The sequence below is a fragment of the Rousettus aegyptiacus genome, unplaced genomic scaffold, assembly GCF_014176215.1.
Source record: "Rousettus aegyptiacus isolate mRouAeg1 unplaced genomic scaffold, mRouAeg1.p scaffold_m13_p_11, whole genome shotgun sequence".
Classification (NCBI taxonomy): domain Eukaryota; kingdom Metazoa; phylum Chordata; class Mammalia; order Chiroptera; family Pteropodidae; genus Rousettus; species Rousettus aegyptiacus.
This window is the reverse complement of record NW_023416286.1, coordinates 49,516,373-49,542,120: the sequence shown is the minus strand read 5'-3', so window position 1 is coordinate 49,542,120 and position 25,748 is coordinate 49,516,373. Positions and strand designations below refer to the sequence as shown.

The 25,748-nt window shown below is 41.3% G+C and overlaps 1 protein-coding gene across 1 annotated transcript in view; it reads left to right on the top strand.

Annotated features, from left to right (window-relative positions):
- Positions 1-25,748, top strand: part of COL4A2 (collagen type IV alpha 2 chain) — a 178,572-nt gene that overhangs the window by 25,457 nt on the left and 127,367 nt on the right. Inside the window, exon 4 of the mRNA XM_036228807.1 lies at positions 21,619-21,699. Within this exon, the coding sequence (XP_036084700.1) occupies positions 21,619-21,699 (81 nt within the window). The remainder of the gene's footprint in view (positions 1-21,618; positions 21,700-25,748) is intronic.

Here is a 25,748-nt window from a genome sequence, read left to right as displayed (position 1 = left end):
CCCATCGACCTAAGGAATATTCGTGAGAGTCAAAGGAGATCCCTGCTCTGGACCAGCCGTGCCCCATGTTCCACCTCGAATCCGTGACCACTCCAGCGGCGTGGCTGCCATTTGATGATTCCTGATTGCTATGATTTAGATATTTGTCTCTATGGCAACCTTCAATATCTTTCTGCTTTTGCCCCTTCTCTAGACAGAAATGTACTTCAAGTCATCACAAGAAGATGGCCTTACTTTTTGTTACGAAAATCTTCTTTGTACTTGGAAAACATTATGATTCTCTGCTCCCCTTTGCAGCTCTGATGCCCTGGGACCTAATGTCCTTCCACTGATTTGCTTGCAGTGAGATTGGGAGCAACTGAGCCTTTTCGTGTCCTCTGTGGGGTGTGCATGCTTGTATCTGCACACTGGTTGGGTGTGCGCTCTTCTTCTCTAACTCTCTTCAGAGGGGTGACGTTTGGAAGCACTTTTTCATCTCCAGACACTTGCTAACTTCACTAGGATGGGTTATGAGCAATGTGTCCCGCACAGAACGTGTCCCTCTAGTTACAGCAAGGTTTGCCTGAGCACAGGGACAGATGTCTTGCACTCTGCTTCGCATTCCAGGGGGGTACTATCTTTTCCCTGGATAGCCTTATCATCTCCCGAGTGACTGTTAACACATCATTTCTCACTTTTCCAGTCATAACTCCTCAGAAGGGAAACTCATCATCATAATTTTGAGGCTAGATCACTCAACAAATGAAATACAACTTCTTGACTTGTTAGTCTCAACCCGCCCCAGCCTCTGGGCACCCTTGCTCCCTGATAGCCTTGCACACTCCAGCAAACTGGGGTGTACTTCTTTCCAGTCCCTGGAGCTTTTCCTGCTCCTGCCAACTATTGACAACCCTTTCTGTAACTGAATGTCAACCTCCTTGCAGCCCACGCCTGCATGTAGGATTCCTGCCTGCCATTGAAGCCTCACTCATATGACGCCCATCCATGATGCCTTGCTGAGTTTTCCCACGGGACATGATCTCTCCCTTGCCTGATTCCCTTCGCCAGTTTTCTGTACTTTTATTAGGACCCTAAAACAGTCACATCTGCTTTCCTGTACAGTTATAGTTACAAATAGTTAATAAGAGATAATGTCATCGAGGTCTTATCAGAGCTAGACCCCAGGCTGAGTGCTTTACACGTATTACCTCAGGTTACCTCCACAGTAATTCTTTGAGGAAAGAACTACTATAATGCTCATTTTACAGACGAGGAAACCGAGGTCTAGACAGTTTAAGTGAGTGGTGGGGCCAGATATAGTTCAAGCGGCCCCACACCCACACTGCTCTCTTGCATCTGAGCTCCCAATTACAGTGCCTTCAGAACGTGGGAATGTGGCTTATTCAGTTTGTATCCCCAAAGTGCTCAGTCCACTGCCTGAACATAAAGGAAGTTAATAAGTGTTTCCAACATAAATGCATAGATAATGTCTCTTTTTGAAGCAGAGTAACATATGCAACTAAGTTGGCCTGTAAATAAACCCTCTTAGGAGTCAATCAGGAGCCATACTATGACTTTGACATTCAGAAAGAGTGACCCAGCTTTTGAAGCATGTGTATATTTGTTTGTCAATGTGGCTTGCATTGAACCCTTTATGAGTATTTTTGTCATGTGTATGTCCGAATGTACTTACATTATGTCCAGATGATTCTATTCCAGAGTCTTCTCTTAGACCAGAAAATAATGATCTGCACAAACAAGTAGGTTCGTGACTGCATTCTGTGGAAGGTGTTAATGCACATTTTCAGTTTGAGTGAAATCCAAGTTTCACACTTGGGAGCAGGCTTACATTCCCAAATTGAGAGCATTTCATTTCCTTTGTACCCATCACAGTCATGACACACTAATTTGCAATGTTTATTAGCTTTAAAAAAAAAAAAATTGTCCCTTGCAGTGTAGATTTATGACCTGGAAAACTAAGGCAAAAGTTTCCATGCAGAATATTGTGGCAATGGTAAAGAAGATTACAGTGTATCTCTTAAGAACAAATATTATGCAGAGGTTTTAGTAGTATGGGGAAATGTTTACTGTTAAGAAAACTGAGGATGCAAATTTATATAAAGCATAATCTCGATTATGTAGAAGTTTAAGAGAGAAGGCCAGAGGAAAGATGGTAAAATGTCCTCAGCCTAGAGCTGGGCCTCTTCATGCTTCTAGGGCAGATTGAGCACTACTCAATTCATAAGGGAGGAGGAAGCTAATAAGCCTTGGACCAGGGAACCTGAGCTATCCATTGGTTTGTTCCTTGCCTTGTGCCCCCTCGTATTGTGCTTAGCAAATGTAAGAATATTTTTAACTTCTGTTAGCAATGCATTTCATCCCAATCTGACTTTACACTGTCACTAGTTACTTCTAAACTACATTTTCACGTAGAGCTGATATATATGAAAATAAAAATTAGTAAAGTCTGCATCTGTGTGTATTCCGAGAGGTTAAAAACAAAAACATAACCTTAAAAACTTTTTTATTTGGTCTCCAGTTATTCCAGATTATTTTCTTCACTACTCTGGCACACTGATATAAAGAATTCAAAGTTGACCATTTCCTCTTTTCCTGGAAAATATTCTAATGACTCTCTTTGATAATATGTCTGATTGTATGTCTCAAGCATAACCAATCTTTTATGAACATGCAGGGAATTATAATGGTGCTTCACTTGTAAAGTTGAATATAATGGTACTATTCATGAAAAGAGATGAATTCAGAAAAAATAGGGAGTGAATATCAAAATGAAGTTGAACAGTAGGTTTTTATAGGATTATTAAAACAAAATGCATGTTGGGAGATTGCAGAGGAAGCCGTGCTACCAGTAGTTACCACTAGTCAAGGGCCTCCTGGGTGCTGGCCCAGGGCTGCGTCTCTCCTCTGCTTTATTTCTGAACCCTGCTTGCAACAATCCGACCAAATAGGCCTCGTTTAATCTACAAAGAACTGTTACAGAGAAAAAGGTTAAACACACAATTGATCATTTCACTGGAGAAAATGGGTCCCCTTTTTATCTGTATCAGGTTTTGCTGGAGAAATATAGGAGGCAGAGCCTGGATGTCACTGGCAACATCACATCTGCACACGGCTCGTTTGTTGTCTTCCTTCCCGAGGGTGTTCGAACATTTTATACACAGTCTCAACCCCGAGCACCGTCTTCCTGAAACTTCAGAGTGTCTCGGCATGCAGAGCTGTTCGAAAACCTGGCAAGAGGGCAGTCTATCTTTTACTCCCTCCGAGTGGTTGCAGAGAAAGTGGCCGCACCAGGCAGTGAGTGTACTGGCGTTCTCTCAGAAGTGTTCACTCCCTGGGCAGCAGTCATGTCCTGTGTGCATTCATAGGACACTCTTACTGGTTCCCACATGGGTCCCAGCAAAGTTTCCCAGATGCTACTTGGAGTGCTGGCTCTGGTCAGCAATGAAGTTTTTATGGGCCCAAGGAGAAATGAGCGGGGAAAATGAGAAGATGGGCTGTATCTGTATGTGTAGGTAGATGACATACACTCGAGGCTGTGGTAATGCAGCCTGGGACCTCTGATTCCGTAGTTCTGGGGAGCGGCATGGCCACTGGTATTTTTAAAAGAATCCAAGATGATGCTGAGGATCAGAAACCACTGGTCTTGTGGAAAAGACACTGTGCTCTGCTATTTAGAATCACAAATGTAAGATTTTAAACAGGTTGTTCCAACCAAAAAGAGTCAATGAGGGCCCACAGCTGGTGGGCAGTAAGTCCAGTGTGCCAGACAGGCCCAAATCATGGTCCAGCTGCATCTACCCAGGGCCAGAAGCTAGTTACCAGCCCCACGCCAGGAGGACAGCAGGCAGGAACACCAGGACAAGGAGAGGAAGTGGAATTAGATCAAGGGTCAGTAGGGAAATCGTTTACAGCAGGTCGCGGAAGGTTGCCTTAGGATTCTCTCAGCGTGGTCCAGAGTCAAATCCCTGTGCTTCTGAAGACTTGGGCATTCACTTCTCCCACTCAGCCTCACCCTCATTGTCTTAAATCTCCCATTACATGTGGCCGACCACAGCGGCACTCCAATACTGAAACTGATGTTTATAAGAATTTGAAATGCTCGTGTTCCAGAAAGTTTCTGCAATGTGTTTTGCTGTGTGTGCCTGTGTCCCCAAGAAATTTTTCAGGACAGCTTAGCATAAAGCAAACACTAACTGTTAAAAATACAGCATTAAACGTAAAAATTAAACGTGAAAATTAAACGTAACCCACTCCACGAAAATACTTTGAAAGTAAACAGCATGATACCAACAGCTCGAAATTACCATTCTTGTTGCTTTACTGTTTAATGAGGCTAGCAGCATGATTTTATAACAACATGATTTTATAGTACTTTAGAACCACGAGCAAACATTTTTCAAATGGGCCCTCTACCACTCTAGGGGCAGTTTATTGCTAAATTATATCCTAAACTGGTTTTTAAGTTAGGCCTTTTCATGAATGCTTATTGAGTCAACTTTATACACACTTTATAGTCCATAAATATTTCAGTAGTTGATTCTAATAATTAGAGAAAGAGAATTGTCCTTAATGTAAGAGAGGAAAGGATATTCAGGCAGAGAAGGCAGGACAGGTAGTCCCCAGGAAGAGCTCAAGCTGAGACTCTTAGGAAGGCACCCATGGGCTTCTGGCACCACGAACTGGTGAAAGGGAGTGGGAATGATTTACCAGTGGCACAGGTACTGAGACGTGAGGCTGATGTTTTCAAACTGGAGAAAAGACATGAGGGAGATTATGGGAGTTGGTAAAATGCTTCCGCTGAAGAGGACCCAGTGTGACCTGCCAGAGCAGGGAAGGAACTGCCTGGGCCTCTCAGGTCACGAAAACAACAGGCCTCTGCTGAGAAGCTAAAACTGGGGCCCAGAGGATCGCTTATCTGAAAGGTTAGGGGAAAGAGTGCAGAGTAGCCAAAGAAGTTCACGCACTTTTCCAGCTTGAAAAGGAGTGATCTGCTTTCCTGAATTGCTAGTCTGACTTTTTGCAAGAGGAAGAAAGCCTTGCGTTTCTGTCCCCTGAAGAAAACAGCTAATAAAACGTCTGGTGGCCCTCCCCAGCCCTTCTCCAGGTTTGGCTCAGCCAGCAAAGAGCTCTGGCTGCTGTGTTCTAGCTGGGAGGTCATGTCATGTGTTTAGTAAGAAGCTAGTTTTTTGTTTGGGGCTTTGTTTTGTTCTTTTAAATATCTGCAGGACAATTTTTGGAAGAGTGTATGCCCCATAAAAGGAAGAAAATGGTGCTTTTGGATTCTAATCAGTGACTTGTGGTTGGCAGTTATGGCTCTGCTTGCAATAGTGTAGGCCAAGGACTGCAACACTCCATCCTTAACATCATTTGTGAAAATGCTAGAGCAGCTTATTTCATACCTTTTTTCATGTTGCTATCTTGTAAGAGCATAGACGGAGCTTAGAGATGCAGAGCATATATGAAAGTTCAGTTATTTGTTTTTAAGTGGGTCAAAGTTGGGATTTTTTTTTGTACTTTTATGCAGAAAGTCATTGTTTATGGAAACGGAGACAAAATTCAGCTGCTGAAAGAGGGTGCAAGAGAGGCAGTATGTTATTACCACAGTGCACATAGTGAATTTCCAGCATCGGAGTGTTCTGAGGTTTTGCATATTGGTATTTGATCTTGCAGGAATTATCTAGAATCTCTACAGCACCCAGTGTTCTCATGAGAAATGGGGTCAGAGCTGAGGTTCTCATGCATCTGAAGCCTGGCTGGGTCCGTCTTAAACCCATTGACAACTTCCAGACCCCACTCGAGGGGATGCCTTTCAACCCTCAGCCTTCACCAACACCGTATCTTCTTCATCTGTAAGTCTAAGACTTAAAGAAAAAAAGGCAGTCAAAAGCAGGTCTTCATTAAGAAAAGACAGGAATCCCCTAGAATTAATCTCTTTGCAAAACATCTGATATTTGAGCTTGGCATGTGCCGTGCACTGGCACCCTAACAGATAGTCAGGAAGAAAAAGTCACTGAAGGAAACAGAGTGGAGTGGCCTCGGAGCTGCTCAGCTGTCTACCCAAAGTCGTGATAGTCTGTAGCATTTCAAAAGCATTCCAGACGTTGAATATCAACACACGATGAAGGTGCATAAGCTAAGAGCGCATCAAATCTCTTTGCTTTTGTGGGAACTCTACTGACTCAGTATAGAAAACTAACGCTATTTATATGGATTGGAGAAGGTTCATCATGGCTGTTTATGGTTCTGTAAGCATGGCTTGAGTCCTTGAGGGGAAAGGAGGTGCAGATAATAAATGGGCTCCATGGTTTAAGGTCTGAGAACCTCTGGTCCAGTGGTAACCCAATGCCACAGGCAGCCCAGCCTAACGACATAATTCCACATAGCTACCCATCAAGCAATAATCCTTGTATAAGTTGACTTCCGAATCTAGCAAATCAACCCTTTCCAAAGACTTTTTATTCTAAATTGTGAAAGAAAAAGAAAGTGTGAAAGGGAGGAGACAAGACGGGGGTAGTGGTAACGTAAAAAGGAAAGATTCAATGCTACAACTCTTCTAGTGGAAGTTCAGGTTTTTGCTCCTCTCACTGACCCTAATTTTGGCATAATGTCTGAGTATACTTGGGCAGCATCTTCTAAAGGGTGGCCCTTCAAGCCCAGCAGCCCAAAAGGCCAGACCTATAAGCCAACTCCAGAAAAAAGCACTCCTTAATTCATGAAGACGTTTTGAGGTTCAAGGAATTGTAATTGGACAGAGAATATTTAAAAGCATTTCAAGGTTACTCGATTCTTGACTGTCATGGGGTCTCAAAGCCAACCCCAGCCTCTCAGTTGCCCCAGTCTGGTGGGCTTACGCACAACCCCAGATCCGCTTCAGGCTGTCTTCCTGCTGTGTTCTGCTAAACGACCTTAAGGGCACCACTGGCTGGGACTTCAAAGAATTTCATCCTTTCCTGAACCTATTAGAGCATTTGTGGGTTGCTACCAAGGAGAGAAGTATTGTCTATTAAGGGCAAAGACTTCAACAAAGTGGTAGGAGGAAACGCTGGCCTCCACATCAGTGCTTGACTGTTTATGGTATGTAAGGAAGCTGGAGCTCCTGGCAGGAGTTTCGTTCAGAGCACGATCCAAGCTCTGAATCATGACGAGGTCTGGAAAGGAGCACGACTGCTCGACTTCACACGTGTCTATCAAGAGGGAAACAATGGCAAACACTGCCTTAGAATTGCACTCCTCTCTACCAGTACATCTAAGCACCAAACTGAGAAGGGATCATGATCAAACGCTGCTTAACCTCAGATTGTCAAACCAACACTTCTCCATACCTCTGCTTTCTCCACACTAGCCCCCCAAAGCTCTGTGTTCTTTGCTTCCTCCCACTTGGGAAATCTGCCTGCTAGAGATTCAAACCCTATGGATGTGAGCATGAAGCTGGCTCCAAAGAACATCAGGTTGAGTGGATAGTCCATATTGGACTGGAAGCATGCTTTAAATTAGTAAGGCAAGTTAATTTAAACAATGCAGATAAGCAATCAAAATTCAAGTTAAAGCACAGTAATTCAGGCAAGAATTACTTTCTAATTTGTGCCCACATACTCCTTTGCACATAATCTTATTACATAACACATATTATGTTGTTATGTATTTATAACAAGGACTGATGAACTTGTAACCTCCCAAGGCAAGAGGTCTGCCCGTTTGCCTCTAGATCCTGGTACTTAGCACTCGTGACAAGTGGAGGCCCTCAAAGATGTTTTCTAAACAACATTTTTGGAGGAGTGTCTGTCTGTTGATGAAAACAACATAATAATTCCCTTTCTGAGTAGCAAAGCAAGAGTTTTGATTTCTGTAACGGAATACTAGTTCTAATTATGCCAGACCAAATTGCTATGTCCGTCCTTCTCCACCTGAAGGGTAGTGCTTTCTCAGTCCCTCGCCGTTTCCAGGCCCGTCTTATTGCCATAGCACCGATGTTTCCTGGTTTTTGTTGTACTGTGGCACAAACTCTGTTTTGAATGGACAGGAGCATAATAAAAACGGATATGAAAGAAGGGCCAGATGACATCACTGAAAATATTTGAGGAAGTCCACTTTTTTGGATGTTTATAATCTCAGCATGTTAGTTGTTTGTAATATGATAAGAACACTTTTGATACATACGGGTAATTACAAGCCTTGTTGCTCAGACAGTATTCATGAGTTTTTATCTTGGGTTCATAGCGACAGAAAGAGAATAGAGGGTCTTGGCTTGAGTCCCAAGTGACCTTGGCTTATTGGTTGACCTTGGGTACAACACTCAGCATAGTTGAGCTGTTTAAATTGTACCTATGCCAGCTATTCACTGAATTAAAAAGAAAAAAAAAGAATTACATTATTAAAGATGATTTAGTACACTAAATTTTGCCTCTCAAACTCTTAACTCAGAGAAATTAGTAATACATGGAACTTCAGTATCACCTTGCCAATTAGTAATTCCATATGCTCTATGTAGATTCACCCTTATATGCCTGCTTACTGAATGAAATTCTTAAAACATTCAAATGTCTCAATAAACAACAATATCCTTAAACAGTGAAAAATGTAGACCCTTGCTGTGTCCCTGAATCAGGACTGTGAGTGTGGAAATAGGTTGGCGTCTTCTCCTCGGTGGGTGAAACAAAACTAAGGTTAAGAACGTGAATAGCAACCCCTTCCTGCCACGTGATGGGAACTGTACTAAGCTCATTCCACAGGTTTATCTAATTTTCTTCAAACTACCCCACAATGTAGGAATGGTAGGGTCTACCTTTTTTGCAGATGAGGAGACTGAAGGACACCTCGGATAAGGATGGTCCACAAGGCCGTAGTGCCAAGGCACTGGGCCTGGGGCCCAAGCACCTCCATCCAAACATGGCACCGGTGAGAGTAAACCAAGCATGCTGCAGTGGAGGTGTGCACACCTGACTGGTGCCCAGGAAACAGGATCACAGCACTGGAGACCTGGGAAGACTCATCCTCTTGCAAACTCACCGGATTCAGCACACAAGACTGAACGCACCAGCCTAAGAGAGTATCACAGAACTGACTACTAATCCTAAAAATGCATGCATGTTAGTTCTGAATTAGCCTTATCGATGGAGGTCAGCTCTAAAATTTGGTCTGAACCTAGTCCAGGGAAAAGTTAATATTTGGTAGGTAGATATTGCAGTTACTGATGTATGTGATCCCTGAGTGTGCAGCACAGAATCACAAGAATTAAAGCCCAGCAGCCTGTTGGGGAGCAGAGAGAAGCATGGGATTGAAAATTCACTTTTGGAATGTCCCAGCAGATAGATATGCAAGCATACAATCCACACACTAATAACTGAGTGTTACCTGTGCTGATCAAGACTCTGAGACAGAGCCACTGGCCTTAGGAATATGCTTCTGCTGTGACTTAGAGATTTTATTCACAGAACTTCTTTCAATGCAAAAAGAATACTGCTAAGCTCAGAGCAAAGGAATCCTCAATCACTGCTAATATGCAAAGGCATATGTAGATACCTTCTAAAAGCTGCCAGGTATGATTATCTTGGCTGGATATGTTTAAGAGAAAGAGCAAGACAGGAATTCAGAAATTCTAACCCAGAAGCCAGGCCAGCATGTACATAAAGTGGCTGTGGTTTTAGTATGGACTTCCACTGGCCCCATAGCCTCTGTGATTTTAATTCAGATTACCATCAAGTTTACAGAGATGAAACTACTAGGTCTAGGATCTAGACCTGAGCCTGCCCAGGCAGACTGCTGGTATTCCTTGCATGCCAACACAAACCAACACCTGCCTTGCCTGGACCAGTCCCTACCAAAGCAGAACAGAAATCTTATTGTATTATGAAAAACTATTGCTAAGTCTCTCTCATTCCATTCTTTTTGGATTTCCCTCCAAATTTAGCATTGGGGAGGGTTTTGGACATAGCTCTTGAAATGGGTATATATCTCTGGAATAAATAGCTTCAAGAGTTATATCCACTTCATTTCTTAAGAACAATGTTAAATATTCACTCAGACTCATATGCTAACACTAACAACATACACATTTTTATTCTTTGCCAGAAAATACCAAGAACTGACATGCTACATAAATAAAATTTATAGTAGGTAATGTGTGAGGTAATGCCTATACTAACTGATGTGTTGGTAGACTATGTCTCACGAGCTGAACAGAGCATAAACAGAATGACTCATAAATATTTAAGGGCATTTATTCTAAATATAACATATGAAACACTTTGCTGTCTGCGCACTCCAAGACAGAATATCACAATTTTATGGGTGGCCTCTTGAACAAGAGTCGAAGGTTCTCAATGAGCTATTTTCCTCAACACTGAGACAGAACGACATCCCTAAGGCTATAAAACATGACTAAATGACAATAGCCTTCATCAAAACTAGTCTTTAACATGGCCAATTTTCTTATTTATTTGGCGAGAACATTGACACTCGAATGCTTAGAGAATAAGAGATATTGCAGTATGGTCTGTTTTGCTACAGTGCATTTTCTCCACCTCAGATCTGCTGGTAGAACATTGCTGATCAACAGGAGAATGATGTCAATAGAAAGTGGAAGTCGTGTTAGTTCATGCATGATGTTTTTTTCCAGTGTTTTGTTTGCATGCCAAGTAACAGGATAGCTGAAAGCAAATGGATTAGCACATTGAACACAGCAAACAGTTGAAGAATTTAACTCTGTCCAAGATGCCCAAGTCCCCAGCCTTCTTTCTCTTGGCTCACTTCGACCACAGCTCTCCCTAGAAATGCTTAGTGCTTCTTTCCAATCTTTGGCCATATAGCCCTTGTTCTCTGCATTTTAGTAGTTTTACATCCCCTTCTATCAAATTACTGCCTTCGTTGTTCTTTAAGATAAAGCACTACATTTACTGTAGCATATCTTTAGTCATTGGGAATTTTGCCTGCTATTCAGTTGTGCTATTATTTTTACTGGGATTATGACTAATTTTATTAGTACCCTGCTTACTAAGTTGCTAGGTATTGAGTGGTCTGCCTATAACACTATTTTCCCATACACCTTGTTGTCTTAGTGTGTAATTTTGTAAAATGTGAAGGTTTTTTTTTCCAGAAATAGTCACATATTGTGCTTTAGCAAAAACACCCATTCTTACATAGAATGAGTTGAGACAAGATGTGAAATCAACATGAGTTTTACTTTCTTGTTCCCAAGGGTGAGTGACGGGTGTGTTTGAGTGTTTGAGTGGGTCTCAGCTCTATAGATGGGGAAGGCGAGGGTGGGAGGGAGAACATTCCAGGCTGAAGGCACAGTTTGTACAAAGGCATATTCTTTGGGGAGGATGGAGACCCAAAGGTATCAATGGTCAATGCATTTAAAATCATAATATTCCAACACTATGTGAAAATATTTTGTTAAGCACTCAATTGGAGTTGAAAATGGAAGGAACAGTGGATCGAACAGCATAGGACTCAAGTTGGCAGGTGTCAGAAGCAAGGCATGCAAGTCCGGATAAGCAGTGGGAGTATAGGGACCAGAGGATGTGAAAATACAGGGTGTATTGTATCTTGTGAATAGCACATGATGTGGGCTTTAAAGAACTATCACCAGAACAACATGAGTTTTGACCTAGGTCAGTACTGTGGTCTGAATGTTTGTGTCCCCCTTGAAATTCATGTTGAAACCTTAACCCCCAATGTGATAATATTTGGAGGTAGGGCCTTTGAGGGGGTCATTATGTCATGATTGAGATTAATGCCCTTATAAAAGAGACCCCATAGAGCTCTCTTGCCCTCTCTCCATCATGTGAGGACACAGTGAGAAAGTCTATGAACCAGGAGGCAGGCTATTGCCAGACACCAAATCTGCCAGTACCTGGATTCTGGACTTCCTAAGCCTCCAAAACTGTAGGGAATAAATTTCTTCTGTAAGCCACCTTATAAGACACCCAGTCTGTGATATTTTCATATAGCAGCCTGAACAGACTAAGATACTGGACATTCATGATTGATAAAAATGTGGATGGTGGCAGTCTATATTAAGGATGTAGAAGTCAAGGGTGATTGCCAGAAATAAATTTGTTGGCAGACCCACCAAGGAAGTCCAAGACAATATCCAAATGACTTCGAATAGAAGTATCCAGTATCTGACTTCACTCCACGTGTGTGTGTGTGTGTGTGTGTGTGTGTGTGTGTGTGTGTGTGAGAGAGAGAGAGAGAGAGAGAATATGCAAGCACACTCAGTTACATCAACTCCTACATGGTAGCTGATGTGCATATTGGCTCTCAAAGTATGCATTCTGTGTGGCTACTTCATCATGACATCAAAAAGAGAGGCTTTAGCCATCGGCAACCAGACCCTCTCCCCTGAATGGACCCTAACATATCAAGACATACTCGGCCAGGATCTCGTGCCAGCACATTATAAGACAGGCAGCACCATAGCCACAATATCAGTGGCCAAGGCAGCACTGCAGGAAAGTGAGAATCGGGTGGTAATGCGGGACTTTCGTGGAGAGCTGAATAAGCTGTTTCAATATTCTTGAAAGGAAAAAGAACTGATTCTCACTTGAGACTTTCAAAACTGTTTCATTTGTAACTCAAGGCCTTGGAAATCCCAGGCAGGAAATGGTTTAAGATGAATCTTTGGAATTGAGTGAATAAGACCCACTTCAAAATAAAAATCAGCTGTAGACTCATAAGCATATCTAAACTGCAAGGAAAATAAATCTTAGGATGGCTTAGGAGCTGAGACTGTGATCGCCATAGATATTATAAGAGGCAGTGGATATTGTGGGAGTAATGAATAGATTCTTAGAAATAAATAGGATTTAGAAATCAAAGGGTGCCAGAATTCAAATTATCTAGATATTAGACAACAGTGAAGAAACACCTTATATGGAGGCAACTCGTACTTCAGACAGGATGCCTTTCATGTTTTAGGATAAAAATTACCTGCATTTCAAGGTGTCCTCACTTGGCTCTCTGCCTAATCTTAGGGCGGCCTGTCAAGTCCACTGCCCAGCCAAGCCCTGGCCTGTGTGGTCACTGGTGCAAGCCTTGTGTGATTCCTGATAGCAGCCACATGCCTGTGTGCCTGGGTCTTCACTGTCTGGACTCTTAGTTTCTGGACTAGGTGACTCAAGCTGAGGCAATTTTAAATCTCCACCCAACATCTAATAAAGCAACTCAACAATGAGATCCCAGCGCATGTCAGGTGAGAGCCAGGTCACTATACCAAAAAGATGGATAGAGCCTGTATCACCTGCAATCAGAGTGGCTTGTTATCGAGTGTCAGCACCTATTCTGACTCCTACACATGCCCAAGAGTCCAGGAGGCATCTCTTTTCCTCATTAGTGACGAGACATATTCGGATTCTGCGTTTCGCCTCAAGAGGAGGAGAGTAACCTGTGAAGAAATGGCCAGGGCGGAGGATTTGACAGGAAATTCCACACCTGGTTTTCCTAACAAGATGGCCCACTTGTCTTCACCTGCAGGCCCAGGCCCACCCACATTCTGAGATCATTTCTAACCCTGGGCAAGGTATTTCTCAGGAAGCACTGGCTCATACCACCTTGGCTGGGTTTCTGCTCTCCTTCCTGTGTCTGGGGCTCTGTACCAGAGAGCCAGGCCTGCACCTGACACTGATGGCCCTAAGATTTGGATGGTGCAAGTGGCTTCATGAAGTACATGTCACTGAATCCTCCCAACAGACCTGGGAGAGGATTACTATCCTCATTTTGTGCAAAGGGCATTGTGGTTTGGAAAAGCGAGGTCATTTCTCTGCCTTGACTACCCTCTGCCGTGTCTTGATTCTTTTGATCTGCCTCGTTTCTACCCTCCAACTTCACATGCTAACCAGTCCCTGCTAGGGGCCTTTCTCATCTTTGAGTTTAGCAGCTCAAATGCAGTCTGTCATTTAGCCTACTTTAAATGTCATAAGCATAAATGATGTAATTTGGGAAAGTGTTTCTCACCCTGGCCTTTGGCCTACCCATGCTCTCTGTGGCCTGCCAGCAGCCCTCCCAATCTGATCAAACTTTTAAATTGTTGGGGTGTTTTGAGGTAGTTCTGTCTGTCAACACCCAAGTCTCAGCATTAAAGAATGGCTGTCCTAGGCAGTCTTGTCAATAGCAAATTCTATTCTGAAAACACCCATAGATTTTGAGAAGAAAGAGAAGGTTAAGTTGGCTGGTCGTTGCTCATAAAACACATAAGTATCAAGGATAAAAGCGTGTGGCTTGTTTGTGATGACTCAGGTGAGGGCACCCAACGCGGTGCCTTCCGGTTATGTCTGCTGCGAAGGTGAGCCAAGAGGAGTGATGTTATCCCTCAGATATCCACCTGGGCAAAAGCAAATGAATTTCTGTAGGACATGAAGACTGTCATCCTGGAAAGACTTTCTGTAGCTCATCATCTTTCACTGTCAGCTTTTCTGGTTTCCTCATTCTCAACGCCACACTCCCCTTTCCCTCTTCCTTCCCTAAAACTCCCAACTCCGTGAGGACAGGCAGCAACTCAGAGACAACTGCACTACAACTAGTTGGTACTCAGTAAAAGTCCATCGGAGCACTTCATTTTAAATGGGTGAGCATTTTGTCCCATAGTTTTCCACTGCCTCTAGCTGCTGACAATTTCAGGACCACATTTATTTTGGGTGCACTTGAAATGCTGTTAAACAAAGAAAACTGAATTGGCTGGATTTCCCACCCAGTTTACTGGGAGAAAGGGTTTTGTTCTGTGTGGAATGGCTGTGGTCTACATTTCCTCTGCCATATACTCTGTCTTCCTAATACTATGTTGGAATTATTTCCTTAATTTCTAAAGCTGCATGTGCGGAAATGGCTTATATTTCCTATTTTGATAAACTAATAGAATTTTACTGGGAAACTTGTTCTTAAGCTGGCTTTCTTCTTCGTTGGCCCCTTTTTGGATTAAAAAGGATAATTCTAAAAAGTCTGGCTTGACTGGGCTTGTGATAAAGACAAAGATTCATATAGATTTTTTTTTTACCTTAAATATGAAAGACTATTACATTTTTCCGATGTTTGTCTTTTATGTCAGCTAGAATGGGTTATTCAATATCCCTCTGTACAGGAAGCTCGGGTTAGATGCTGGGGGCGATCCAATGGTAAAATATCTGTAAATTCCCCACAGAGACTTGCTCTTTTTGGCTGGAGGTATATTGGCTTTAAAAGACTTTGTTGGACAAGAAGTTTCTTGGAACATGTGAAGGACAAAATATTCTTTGTTTTAGGACAAATGAGTTTTGTTCTTGAATGTTCATATAAATTTGATTAATACTCATTTCTTATGTGCAAGTTGAGAACAATGGCAAGCATTTTTTCCTTCATTTACATGTATTGTATCAACTTTAAATGATATTTACATCTGCAGAAAGCTGGGGCCATGTCCATAGATTTGTTTTCTTAACATACATAGACAGTTCACACTGGTAGTTTCAGAAATAGCTAGTCTTAAAGAGTCTAAATCTTCTGTCTATTTTTTATTTTCTGGCATTCAAGTTGTTATTTAAACCTATTTTTAAATGTCCTAAATATGAGGACAAATCTACCATTGGGAGAAATGACAACAAACAATTTTCTTAGTGTTTTAAATGGGGCCACTTCTCGGATGCCCATAGAGGAGCACCCACTTTTCACCAGCAGAGGAAAAGCCTGTCCTCTCTGCTCGATGGTACATGATCCCTAAGGAAAGCGACACGTCACTCGGTTCTCCCGGTGCCAGTAGATTGCACAAATAGGAAGCAAGGCCAGCAACATGTGAGACCGGATGTTTCCCTAATCTTGCAGCTGCTACTATTGATCTTTGCTCTGACTCTTTACCGAATTCCATTTATAGATGGCAGAGCAGGGTCTCTGCTGGCTGACAGAGAGCCAGTGGCTCAAGGCAGAAATTCTGTATATGAACCTGGTAGATGCCTGGTTCAGGGAGCTAGAACCCGACTTTCCTTAGAAGATTCCATGACGTCTGTTCTGCCAGAGACAAAAGACTGACCAAGGAATCTCTATTATGCATCTCGAGTGATTTGAACATGTCTAGGATGAACTGAATGCCCATGCAAATAGTTGTATTTTTAAATCTTTCTAAATGTAATGATGCCAAGATTCAGATAACACTCCAAAGGAAAGAATTCCCATGTAAAAAGCTAACCAAGAAATTCCTTGTTCACAGCTCTTCACGTTGCCCCTGGAAACCATGTCTGTTGCATATCATTTGAGTAGAATATGATCCAAGGTTTCTAGACAATGTATCTTATGCGCTAACCTTGCCAAGTGGCTCTTAAGCAATCCAAGTCATTTCCAATTCCTAGACTTTTTAATTAGTACAGCACTGCTGCCTACCAACTCAGGGCAGGATAAAATTCAGCAGAAGAGTTTTATAAAGGATGTTTTGAATAAAGAAAAGAGAACTAAAAAAATTTTGACACTCCGATTGATTAGAAGCTCAGCAACTGAGTCTTGGGTGCTCAAAGCCTCCCCAAACATGCCACAGGTGGCAAGGGTCAAAGGGAGTCTGAAGCCAGCATTTTTCTAGCACGGTCACTTCTGGATCCATTTTAGGCACGGAGCACACTGAACTTCTAGGAAATACTTCTTTCTATTCCACTCAAGGAGAGATGGCTCAGTAATTAGTAATTTTCCCATTGTCTCTGAACAAAGTCTCTTCACAGTGCCAGTCCATTAATCCACAGACTTCAACATGCTTACCTGGAAATCCTGATAGAAAGTGGGTTGTGATCCAGTAAATCTGGGGTTGGGTCTGCAATCGCAGTGCGTGCCAAGGTGATGCCGATGTTGCATCCACACACCCTACTAAGAATAGCAAGGGTCTAGATGAAGAAGAGCAGAATTTCAAGCATGGATTGATTGATTACCTTTTTGAGGTTGTGTCTGAGGCCCTGCCTCTAATCAATCAACCTCCCTCCTCTCTCTCTACCCAAGTCCCATCTTATTTCTGGCACTATTTTTATATAAATGTTCCTCGAGCTCTTTGCTCACTGTCCTCACCACACGGTCTCTCTCTCTCTTTCCCGTGGTGTCCATGGCTCTCTCCACTCTGCTCTGCTCCTCCCTTGCCAATATGAGTATTGCTCCTGATAGCATTGTAAGGACTTCCCACTCTCCATTTCTTCCAAGTGAAGGTTAGAGACATTCTCAGTTTACTATGCTGCTTATATTTAAGCTGTTTTTTTTTAATCTTATTTTCCAAAACTTACCATTCACATTATTTTTCAAAACTACTATCAGTTCCACAACACTTTTTGAGATGTCAAGAGCTTACAATCATATCAAACTTAACATCCCTTTCCCTAGCCCTGGGAACTGCACTTCCTCTATAGCTGCTTAGATGGTAACCTCGGTGACCTGCAGGGGACTTTGGAAGAGACAGGTGTTGGAATATGCTCTACACAATGCTACCGATGGGAATTCAGACTTGAAGTGAGAAACTAACAGAGAACTTAATTGACATTTCTGAGAAAGCCCAAATGGTACAAGTAAGAGCATGCCCTCCTGGAGACCCTGAAGTTGAGGATCTGGACCAGGACCTTCTTATCACCTTCAAGGGTGGTGGGCAGACTCTTGAGGTGAATATAGGGTGGGAGGAAACTAGTCATCTCTATTAAGGAGTTGACCAGATGAAGGACCATCCTTTGTCTTCGAGTTGTGTTGAGCGGTAAAAGCAAGCGTAGACTCAACGGCTTGGAGTATGGGCAGAGGTTGGTGTGAGCTTTTTTTGGAGTGTGTTGAGGCTGGGACACAGACATAGAGCAGTTTACACACTCCTCATTCAAGGTCCTCAGAAGGGCTTTATACCTTGAGTTTGTTCCAGAGTCCAGGTCCCGTCACGGGAATGTGGAGGCTCAGGTCTGAAACTTGTTCAGTCTTTAAGAGACGTCTGGAACATATGCCCTGCCCTAATAAAGTAAATACTTATGTTCATCCTGGAGATCTGACATTCCGATATGTGGTACTTAAGGCTCTTGTAGATGTTGGAAATCATGAGTCCCTCTGTAGGATATGTAAGATGCTGGTGGGAAAACACATCACATCAGACACAGAAACACACACACACACACACACACACACACACACACACACACACGGCTAGAATCTTCGTAACAGAAATTGGTTGTGGCTTGTTATGTGGAGGGCTACCTCTTGGCGATATATTCCTCACCTCCTGAGAGAGGGTATCTGAACCACTGACATATGGTTGAAAAAGTACTGAGTCTAAGAGTTATTGAAACTTCAAGCCCTAGTTCCAAAAGCAAAAATATAATAATAATAAGTATTAAACTTTAAGCAGGTTATGAAGAACTCATTTCTATAACTAAGTGTGTGCATAGCCTAAACCTAGACTAGAGAGTCTGTTAGATCAATTTGAAACCATTAAAATCATTTCAACCATTGATGTATATACAGGGATTTGGTAAGTGGCTTTAAAATCAAAAGTAAAAATAGCATGTGAAACACCAGATGGAGACTATGAGTTTATGTTTCACCTTTAGACTGAGAAGTCCCTCTACCCTTTCCAAACAACTGGTAAATGAATCATTGCGTGAACCAAGGACACCTGCCAAGCATCTATTCACTGTCATATGTAATACAAAGTATAAATGTGGCAGCCCATCTAGACTTCTCTCCCTCTGCTAAGGGTAATCCATAAAACCAATGGCTTAGCGTGGAGCTGGATTTATAAAAACCAAATATTCCAAGTCATGGAATTTAAAAATGAACCCCACTGCAGATAAACATTGAAGCCATAAAAAATTGGCAAATACCTAGAATCGATCATATTTTGAGGACGTGAAAGGATTCTATGTACGTTAACTTTTTTTAGTGTTTTTCTTTTCTTTATTTTCAATTTCATTAAGGTATAATTGACAAAACTAAATATTTAAAGTGTACAATGTGATGATATGGTGTATGTATACATTGTGAAAGGATCCCCACCATTGAGTTAATTAATACATTCATCACCTCACATAATTACCTTTTCTTTTTCAACTACGGTTGGCATTCACTATTATTTTATATTAGTTTCCACTGTACAGCATCATGGTTAGACATTTGAATAATTTACAAAGTGATCTCCCTGATTACTCTAGTACCAACCTGGCACTATACATAGCTATTTCAATATTATTAACTATATTCCCTATGTTGAACTTTACATCCCCATGATTATTTTGTAACTATCAACTTGTACTTCTTATATCTTTTTCTTTTTTGGTGTGAGAACATTTAAATTATGCTCTGTTGGCAAATTTCAATACGTATGTTAACTTATACACTATGGAACTCAAGCTGTCTTATTAATTCACACAGACCAGAAGGATAACCAAAAAGAGATTCGAAAGACTTTCTAGGTCTTTGTTTCTTTAAAGGTTTTGAGATTTACAGATTTTTTTTTTGAATTCTTTAAAACAATGACTAATGCACCAGATACTAGATTAGGAAAGAATTATAATAAAAACATCAAAAAAAAAGTGAAACTTTCAAATAAGGCCTCCCTAATAGAAAATTATTAACAAAGGAAAGGAATTTATAATCTCTACATAAAGAATATTGAGTAGTTATTGAGGTCTATGGTACTCTCTGGCCAGATGGTTTCAAGTCAGAGTTCACTCATGTGCCCACTCAAGGTTGAACTTTCAGAAAGGCCATACTAGTGAGAATAACAGAGGTAGCCAGGCAACACCATCTGCATTTTCATGTGAACATTCAGTACCATGCCAGAAACAGGGAAAATTCTGGCAGATATGCTAGCATAAAAAACAGACAGAAAAGCTTACTTACAGAGGGAGTTCCCAAGTGAGCATCCTGTTTAGTCATTGAGAGTTAACTCAGAAGAGAAGGGAAAGCCATGGCAAAACGTAGTTCCTTTTTTTAAAATACATTTATTGGGGTGACATTGGTTTAAAAAAATTGTATAGGTTTTAAATATACATTTCTATAATACATCATCTATCTGTTGCATTGTGTTCATTATCCGAAAGTCAAATCTTCTTTCATCACCATATATTTGACCCCTTTTACCCTTAGCTACCTTCCTCCCATCTCCTTTTCCCCCCGGTAACCACTATAATGTTGTCTGCGTCTAGGAGTTTTTGTTTGTCCTGTTCTTTTGTTGCTTTCAGTTTTATATCCCACATATGAGTGGAATCATATGGTCCTTGACATTTTCCATCTGACATGGATGAATCTTGAGAATATTATGCTAAGCAAAATAAGAAATGCAGTTCTGTTTAAAGTTGTAATGAATTCTGTTATCTGGAGAGTGTTGCCTGCCCGGTAAGGTTTAGCTCAGTGCATACAGGACGCTAACTGCCTAAGGTCCCTGCTGGATGGAGAGTCTGGATGAGGATAACGAGGGCGATGAGCTAGACAGATTCCCCCGCGAAAAGCTGCACTGACTCACCTATAGGGTAAGGGGTGGGGGCTGGGCTGATCAGAGAGGGGAGAAAAGAGGTCCACTCTGATCGTCATTTCCCACTCAAAATATTTAGTGTTGTGAATGCAATCTGAAAGGAAGACCTCAAACATAGTCCAATCTCCAAGTCCATCTTTTATCCAAAATACCTTTTCCTCTACTGCTCTTTGAAATTGTCCAGCCAGAGAACTCCCTCAAGTTATCCACTAAACTCACTAAAGACTTATATCTCAATGTCTGACAAAAAGTTTGATTATGCCACCCCGACTTGGCTAAATACTTGGAAAAGCTTCTACCACCTCTCCGTGCTCCTCTGCCTCACTGCACAAGGAAACGTCTCACAGAGTGAAAGGAAGGAAATGAGCTTTCTTTTGCGGGTGCGTGCAGTGCATGTCATGGTGCCCCTATGATGGAGATTAGGGTTTTTCATCCTATCAGGTGTGTTTGCAACCTCTGCTCCCTCATCACAACCCCCCTCTCTTTAATTCATGAGGATCTGTGTTGTAGGATGAAGGCCCAGAGTTGCCCTGCACATTTAACTTAACCTTAAATATCTCCTCCATCCCCCCAACACACACACACACACACACACACATACACACACACACACACACACACACACACACACACACACACACACACACATTTTCAGCCAGAATGAAGGACGCTTTCTAAGCACTTGGAGTTTCTCCTTTATGCTAAAGCTCTTTACACAGAGTGTCCTTATGGGTTTACTTCACACAGAATCTCTGGATTCAGGGAATGTTCTCTTTGACTTCCCAGCCCCAGGATGTAGCTTGGCATCTGGCAGTTAATAGGCATGAAAAGGGGCTTTTTGACCATGGAATATACAATACCAAGAGTGATCCTAATGTAAACTGTGGACTTTGAGTGATAATGATGTGCCATTGTAGGTTCATCCATTTTAACAAATGCACCACTCTGGTGGAGGATGCTGATAAGAGGGAAGGCTGTGCATTTGTGAGGGCAGAGAGTATGTGGGAAATCTCTGTACCTCTTGTTGTGGACCTAAAACTACTCTCAAAATTCAAGTCTATTTGTTTTGAATGACTAGATAACTCTTAGAGTTGGAAACAGTCTCAACAGATAGCATTATGATGCATATTGTAGTTGACAGTATTTTATATAACTTTCCCTTTGCTTTGTGTTTTATCTTGCAGGGTGTGAAGAAGTTGGACGTGCCCTGTGGAGGGAGAGACTGCAGCGGGGGCTGCCAGTGCTACCCTGAGAAAGGGGGACGGGTAAGTCACAGCCTCGCCGTAAACATGATCTTCTTCATCCTTCTGTTGTAAGTGAAAGTGCCTTAAATTGCCGGATTAAGTCAATTGCATACTTTTCTAAGAAATATAGTACCAATGTGTTCTTCTCCACTGGAACAAGCAGTAAAATAATGGAAAATTGAGTCCATTTATATTACTTTCCTAATAAGTTGAGAACGGTGCTAACTTTTTTAAGCCTCTTTTCTCTTGTTCATTGTTGTGAATACGAATGTACATATTTAATGCAATGAAGTTTTATTCTTATGATGTTATACATAAACATGTATTTTGTCAAAATATTACATAAGGAAAACATAGTTGCATTTATACTACAGCACAGATATTCAAACTAGAGGGTACCAATATCATACCAACTGAGAATCATTCTACTTATAAAATTATTCTACTCATTTCCTGAAGGTCCTTTATATAGCCCATTTCATAGATAAATAAGAGAGAAAAAAAAGGTCACCCCAAATTATCATCATAACATCTGGCAGAATTTGAAATATGGACCTGATGTGTGTTTTAATATATTCAATCAAAGTGGTTGGCCTCTCATTCCATATCCATTAAAGCTGATGTTTGAGTCTTGGCATGACTCATTTTAAAACGATATTGTTTGTATTTATATGTTTAAGCCCATGTCGGTGTGTGACAGTGTGCAAAGCCATATTTTGTTTTCTGACACAGAGTCTTTTGAGTCTCCTTGCCTTGGAATCTTACATTTCCCTCTAGGACCCATGCTAGTCCAATGCCATGTTGTGAAAGGCAATTGGGAGTTCTTGTCGGCATGGCCCTGTTGTTGGAATCAGAAATTATTGCCATCCTTAGGTGTTCCAAATGAATTTCACTGTGTCGAATCCTGCAGTCAGGTTTTAAAGTAGCCATTCCCCATTCCCACCACCCAACAGGAAGGACCATCTCGTTGGAGCTTGGCCTTTGTGGCTGGGTGTTGTATCATTCATCCTCTCCTACCTGCATACCCTCCAAAAAATCAAATTAATAAAATTTATTATAGGAAACCCATTTATAAATGTAGGGATCACACTGACCGACATGTGACTAATCATTTTTTTACAATGTCAAGTTGAGGAGCTTCTTGCCACTAGACCAAAGCTTCCATTTCTGCGTGCTGTGTTCATCAAGAGTTGCAATCCTCAAAATGGTTCTTTTGTGGTTGTTTTAGTAGTGGGTTGCTCTGCTTGGAGTGGGGACTTTACGCTTTAGAAATTTCTAGCTGAAAATCATTTATCAGCATTTAACAAGGAAAAGTATTTTTTTTATGTATAGATGCCATTTCATGAGATTTAAAATGCCCCTAGGGTCCCTTGCTATAGGTTTTCCCACGATGCTTATAGAGCAGTGATGAAAATGTCTGACTGCAGAATTCTCCCCTCCCTAAACACTTGGCTAGCTCAGCCTTGTATGGGCATGGGAAGACAAATTAGTGGTGTACAAATATCTGTGAGACTCGCCTGTGGGAGGGAGTTCAACTCTAGAGGGATTCTACATTCTTTTTCATGTGATCAGCCAAACAGAACTCAAACAAACTGAGGAGGGTACTGGGTCTATTCTTTTTCACTTTGTGTGATTATTTAGTGCAGAAACAATATAATAATATTTCCCATAATGCTTTCATAAGAATTTTGTTCTTCAGTAAAGCTAGCTTATTCTGATTATTTCAATATCCAAAGCCATCTGCATAGCAATGTACTCTTATAGAATTGACAAAGGTCTTTTCTAAGAGGTTATTAGAAGGGAGATTTCTAAGAGTTCTTAGGTCTTTCTAACTCAATAAATTTACAGTACAGGCATTGAGACCTTTTTATTTTCCCTAATTAAGAAAATACCTTGAGTCTGTTTCTGTACATTGCCAAGTAGAAAATTGGCACCTTCTGATGAATTTGATTAACATGAGAAGTTCATTACCCAGCGTGGACTTGACTTTCCTCTTTTCAGACAGGTTATCAACACTGATTGAATTAATTTGAGATTTGGCAGTTATCCGAGTAGTCTGTTCAAGAGACAGGGCCAAATGACACCCCATGTTGGGGCCTGGCCCATGAGGTCCACTGTCTATAGTGTTCAGGTGGCTCTTCTCCTCACATGGCATAACAGACATTAGTTCTGAATCTAGAGTCATACTGCAATTGGACCATACAGATCCAATTTGGATTGTTTTAACAGCCAGCGCCCAAGGCACCCCAATTGATTTAGGTGTGCCATGAACGTTAACCAATAAGATTATGGAAATGACTGATGGTGAAATGTAAGAAAAAAAACCTGCTGAGGAGAGATAAATGATACCATTTATCATTTCCTATTGAGTAAGCCCAGTATATTACCGAAGATATTTATTATTAGAACAGTTGCCGACACTTCATTAAATCATTTATTAAGATGCAGTGTTTATTTCAGTTCTGTAAAACTGGCATATGTGCATAAAATCTTTGTTGATTAACAAATTTACCCAGATGTGTTCCTATGGAAAGCAAAACTATTTCTGCCCTTGATAGTATTTTTTTAGGTAATGTAATACATAAAAATAGTAGTTGGACAGATTTTGCTGTTCAGAGAGCTGTGTGCATAGTTTGTTCTTTCCCACAGCTTCCCCTGGGGTCCCTTGCTATATATTTTCCCCACAGTGCTACTGTAGCAGCGATGACAATGCCTGACTACAGAACTCTCCACTCCCAAGCACTTGGCTAGCTCAACCTTATATGGGTATGCGGTAGAGTTAATTTATTCCTCGCCATGGTGACAGCCAACATCAGAAACTGTATGTTACTGGATAACTTTTGGACTCTAAGCAAAAATCACAAATGTACTATAGATTCCAATTCCAAATGACTTCTCATGTTACTAAATGAATAAGCTCTGTGTAAAATGTATTGAGCCTGATTCTCTACGCTCGAGTGGTGGGTGGAGGATTGTCTCAGAGAGAGAATTGTTTCTCACAGGCAAAATCACACTGCCCTGTGGATAAGTCTAGTAAGCCAGTAGTTGGAGAATGAAGAGGCAGGAACTGTGGTCCAGCTGTCTATGCACTCCTCACTCCACAGTCAGAGCTGGATGATCTAACCCATGTCCTCTAGTTCACTCACAAGGGTAGGAGGACATTGACATCAAGGGTAAATGACCCCCTCCAATCTTGGTCCAGAACAAAACTCAAGTTTTAGGGCTTTTTGATGAGTGCTTTTTCCAATACAATGATCTTTTGTGTTTGCCAGATGTTAATGTATATGAAGGGGATTCTCCGGGGTGGAGAGAAAGGACACAGGCAGAGATGAAAAGAGGTCTGGCGATCTGCGCTCAAGAGTTACTGTTCCTTAGCCAATTCTCTAACCACCTCTTCAGTTATTTAATGATTTTAAAAAATAACAACTCTAAGAAATGATTTAAGACTTTATTGTTGTTGGGGGGTCTGTATTTCAAATAATGAAGTATACTGGAGTAATTAAAAGTAATAAGTCCTAATTCACCAATACTACACAGGGCAATATGCCCAAAGAAAGTCAACACTTCTCAGACTTTCTCCACTACTAAATGTCATACAGTTATCAATACCAGACGAAGCTGTCCAGCCCTCTTATCTTTTGCTATTTTTTCTTCTTTTTTTCTTTATACACCTGGGAGATGAAAGGTAGTTGAATGGGAAGCATCAGAATGAATTTCCGTTATATAATTTCTATTGAAACAGATGACTGCCACCGTATGATAGCAAGATTAATAATACAGAAAACAGTAGAGAGAGCAGGTGAAGTATCTGATTCAACAAATAAAAACATCTTTGCCTTTACACATTAACTAACCTAAAAGGTTTTGAAATTCTCAGATTTTTCTAACTCAGGACAATTTTAATTCATTATTTCAGTTACTTAGGCAGGATCCTATTCCCCCATCCCTTTGGTTTTTTGACCGTAAACTCAGATCAGATAGATAATTTCAGCTTTTTAATGACATCAGCCTTCACAGAGCACCTGTCTTCCTAGGCAAACAGGTATTTCAAAAATTGGTAAATACAAAGG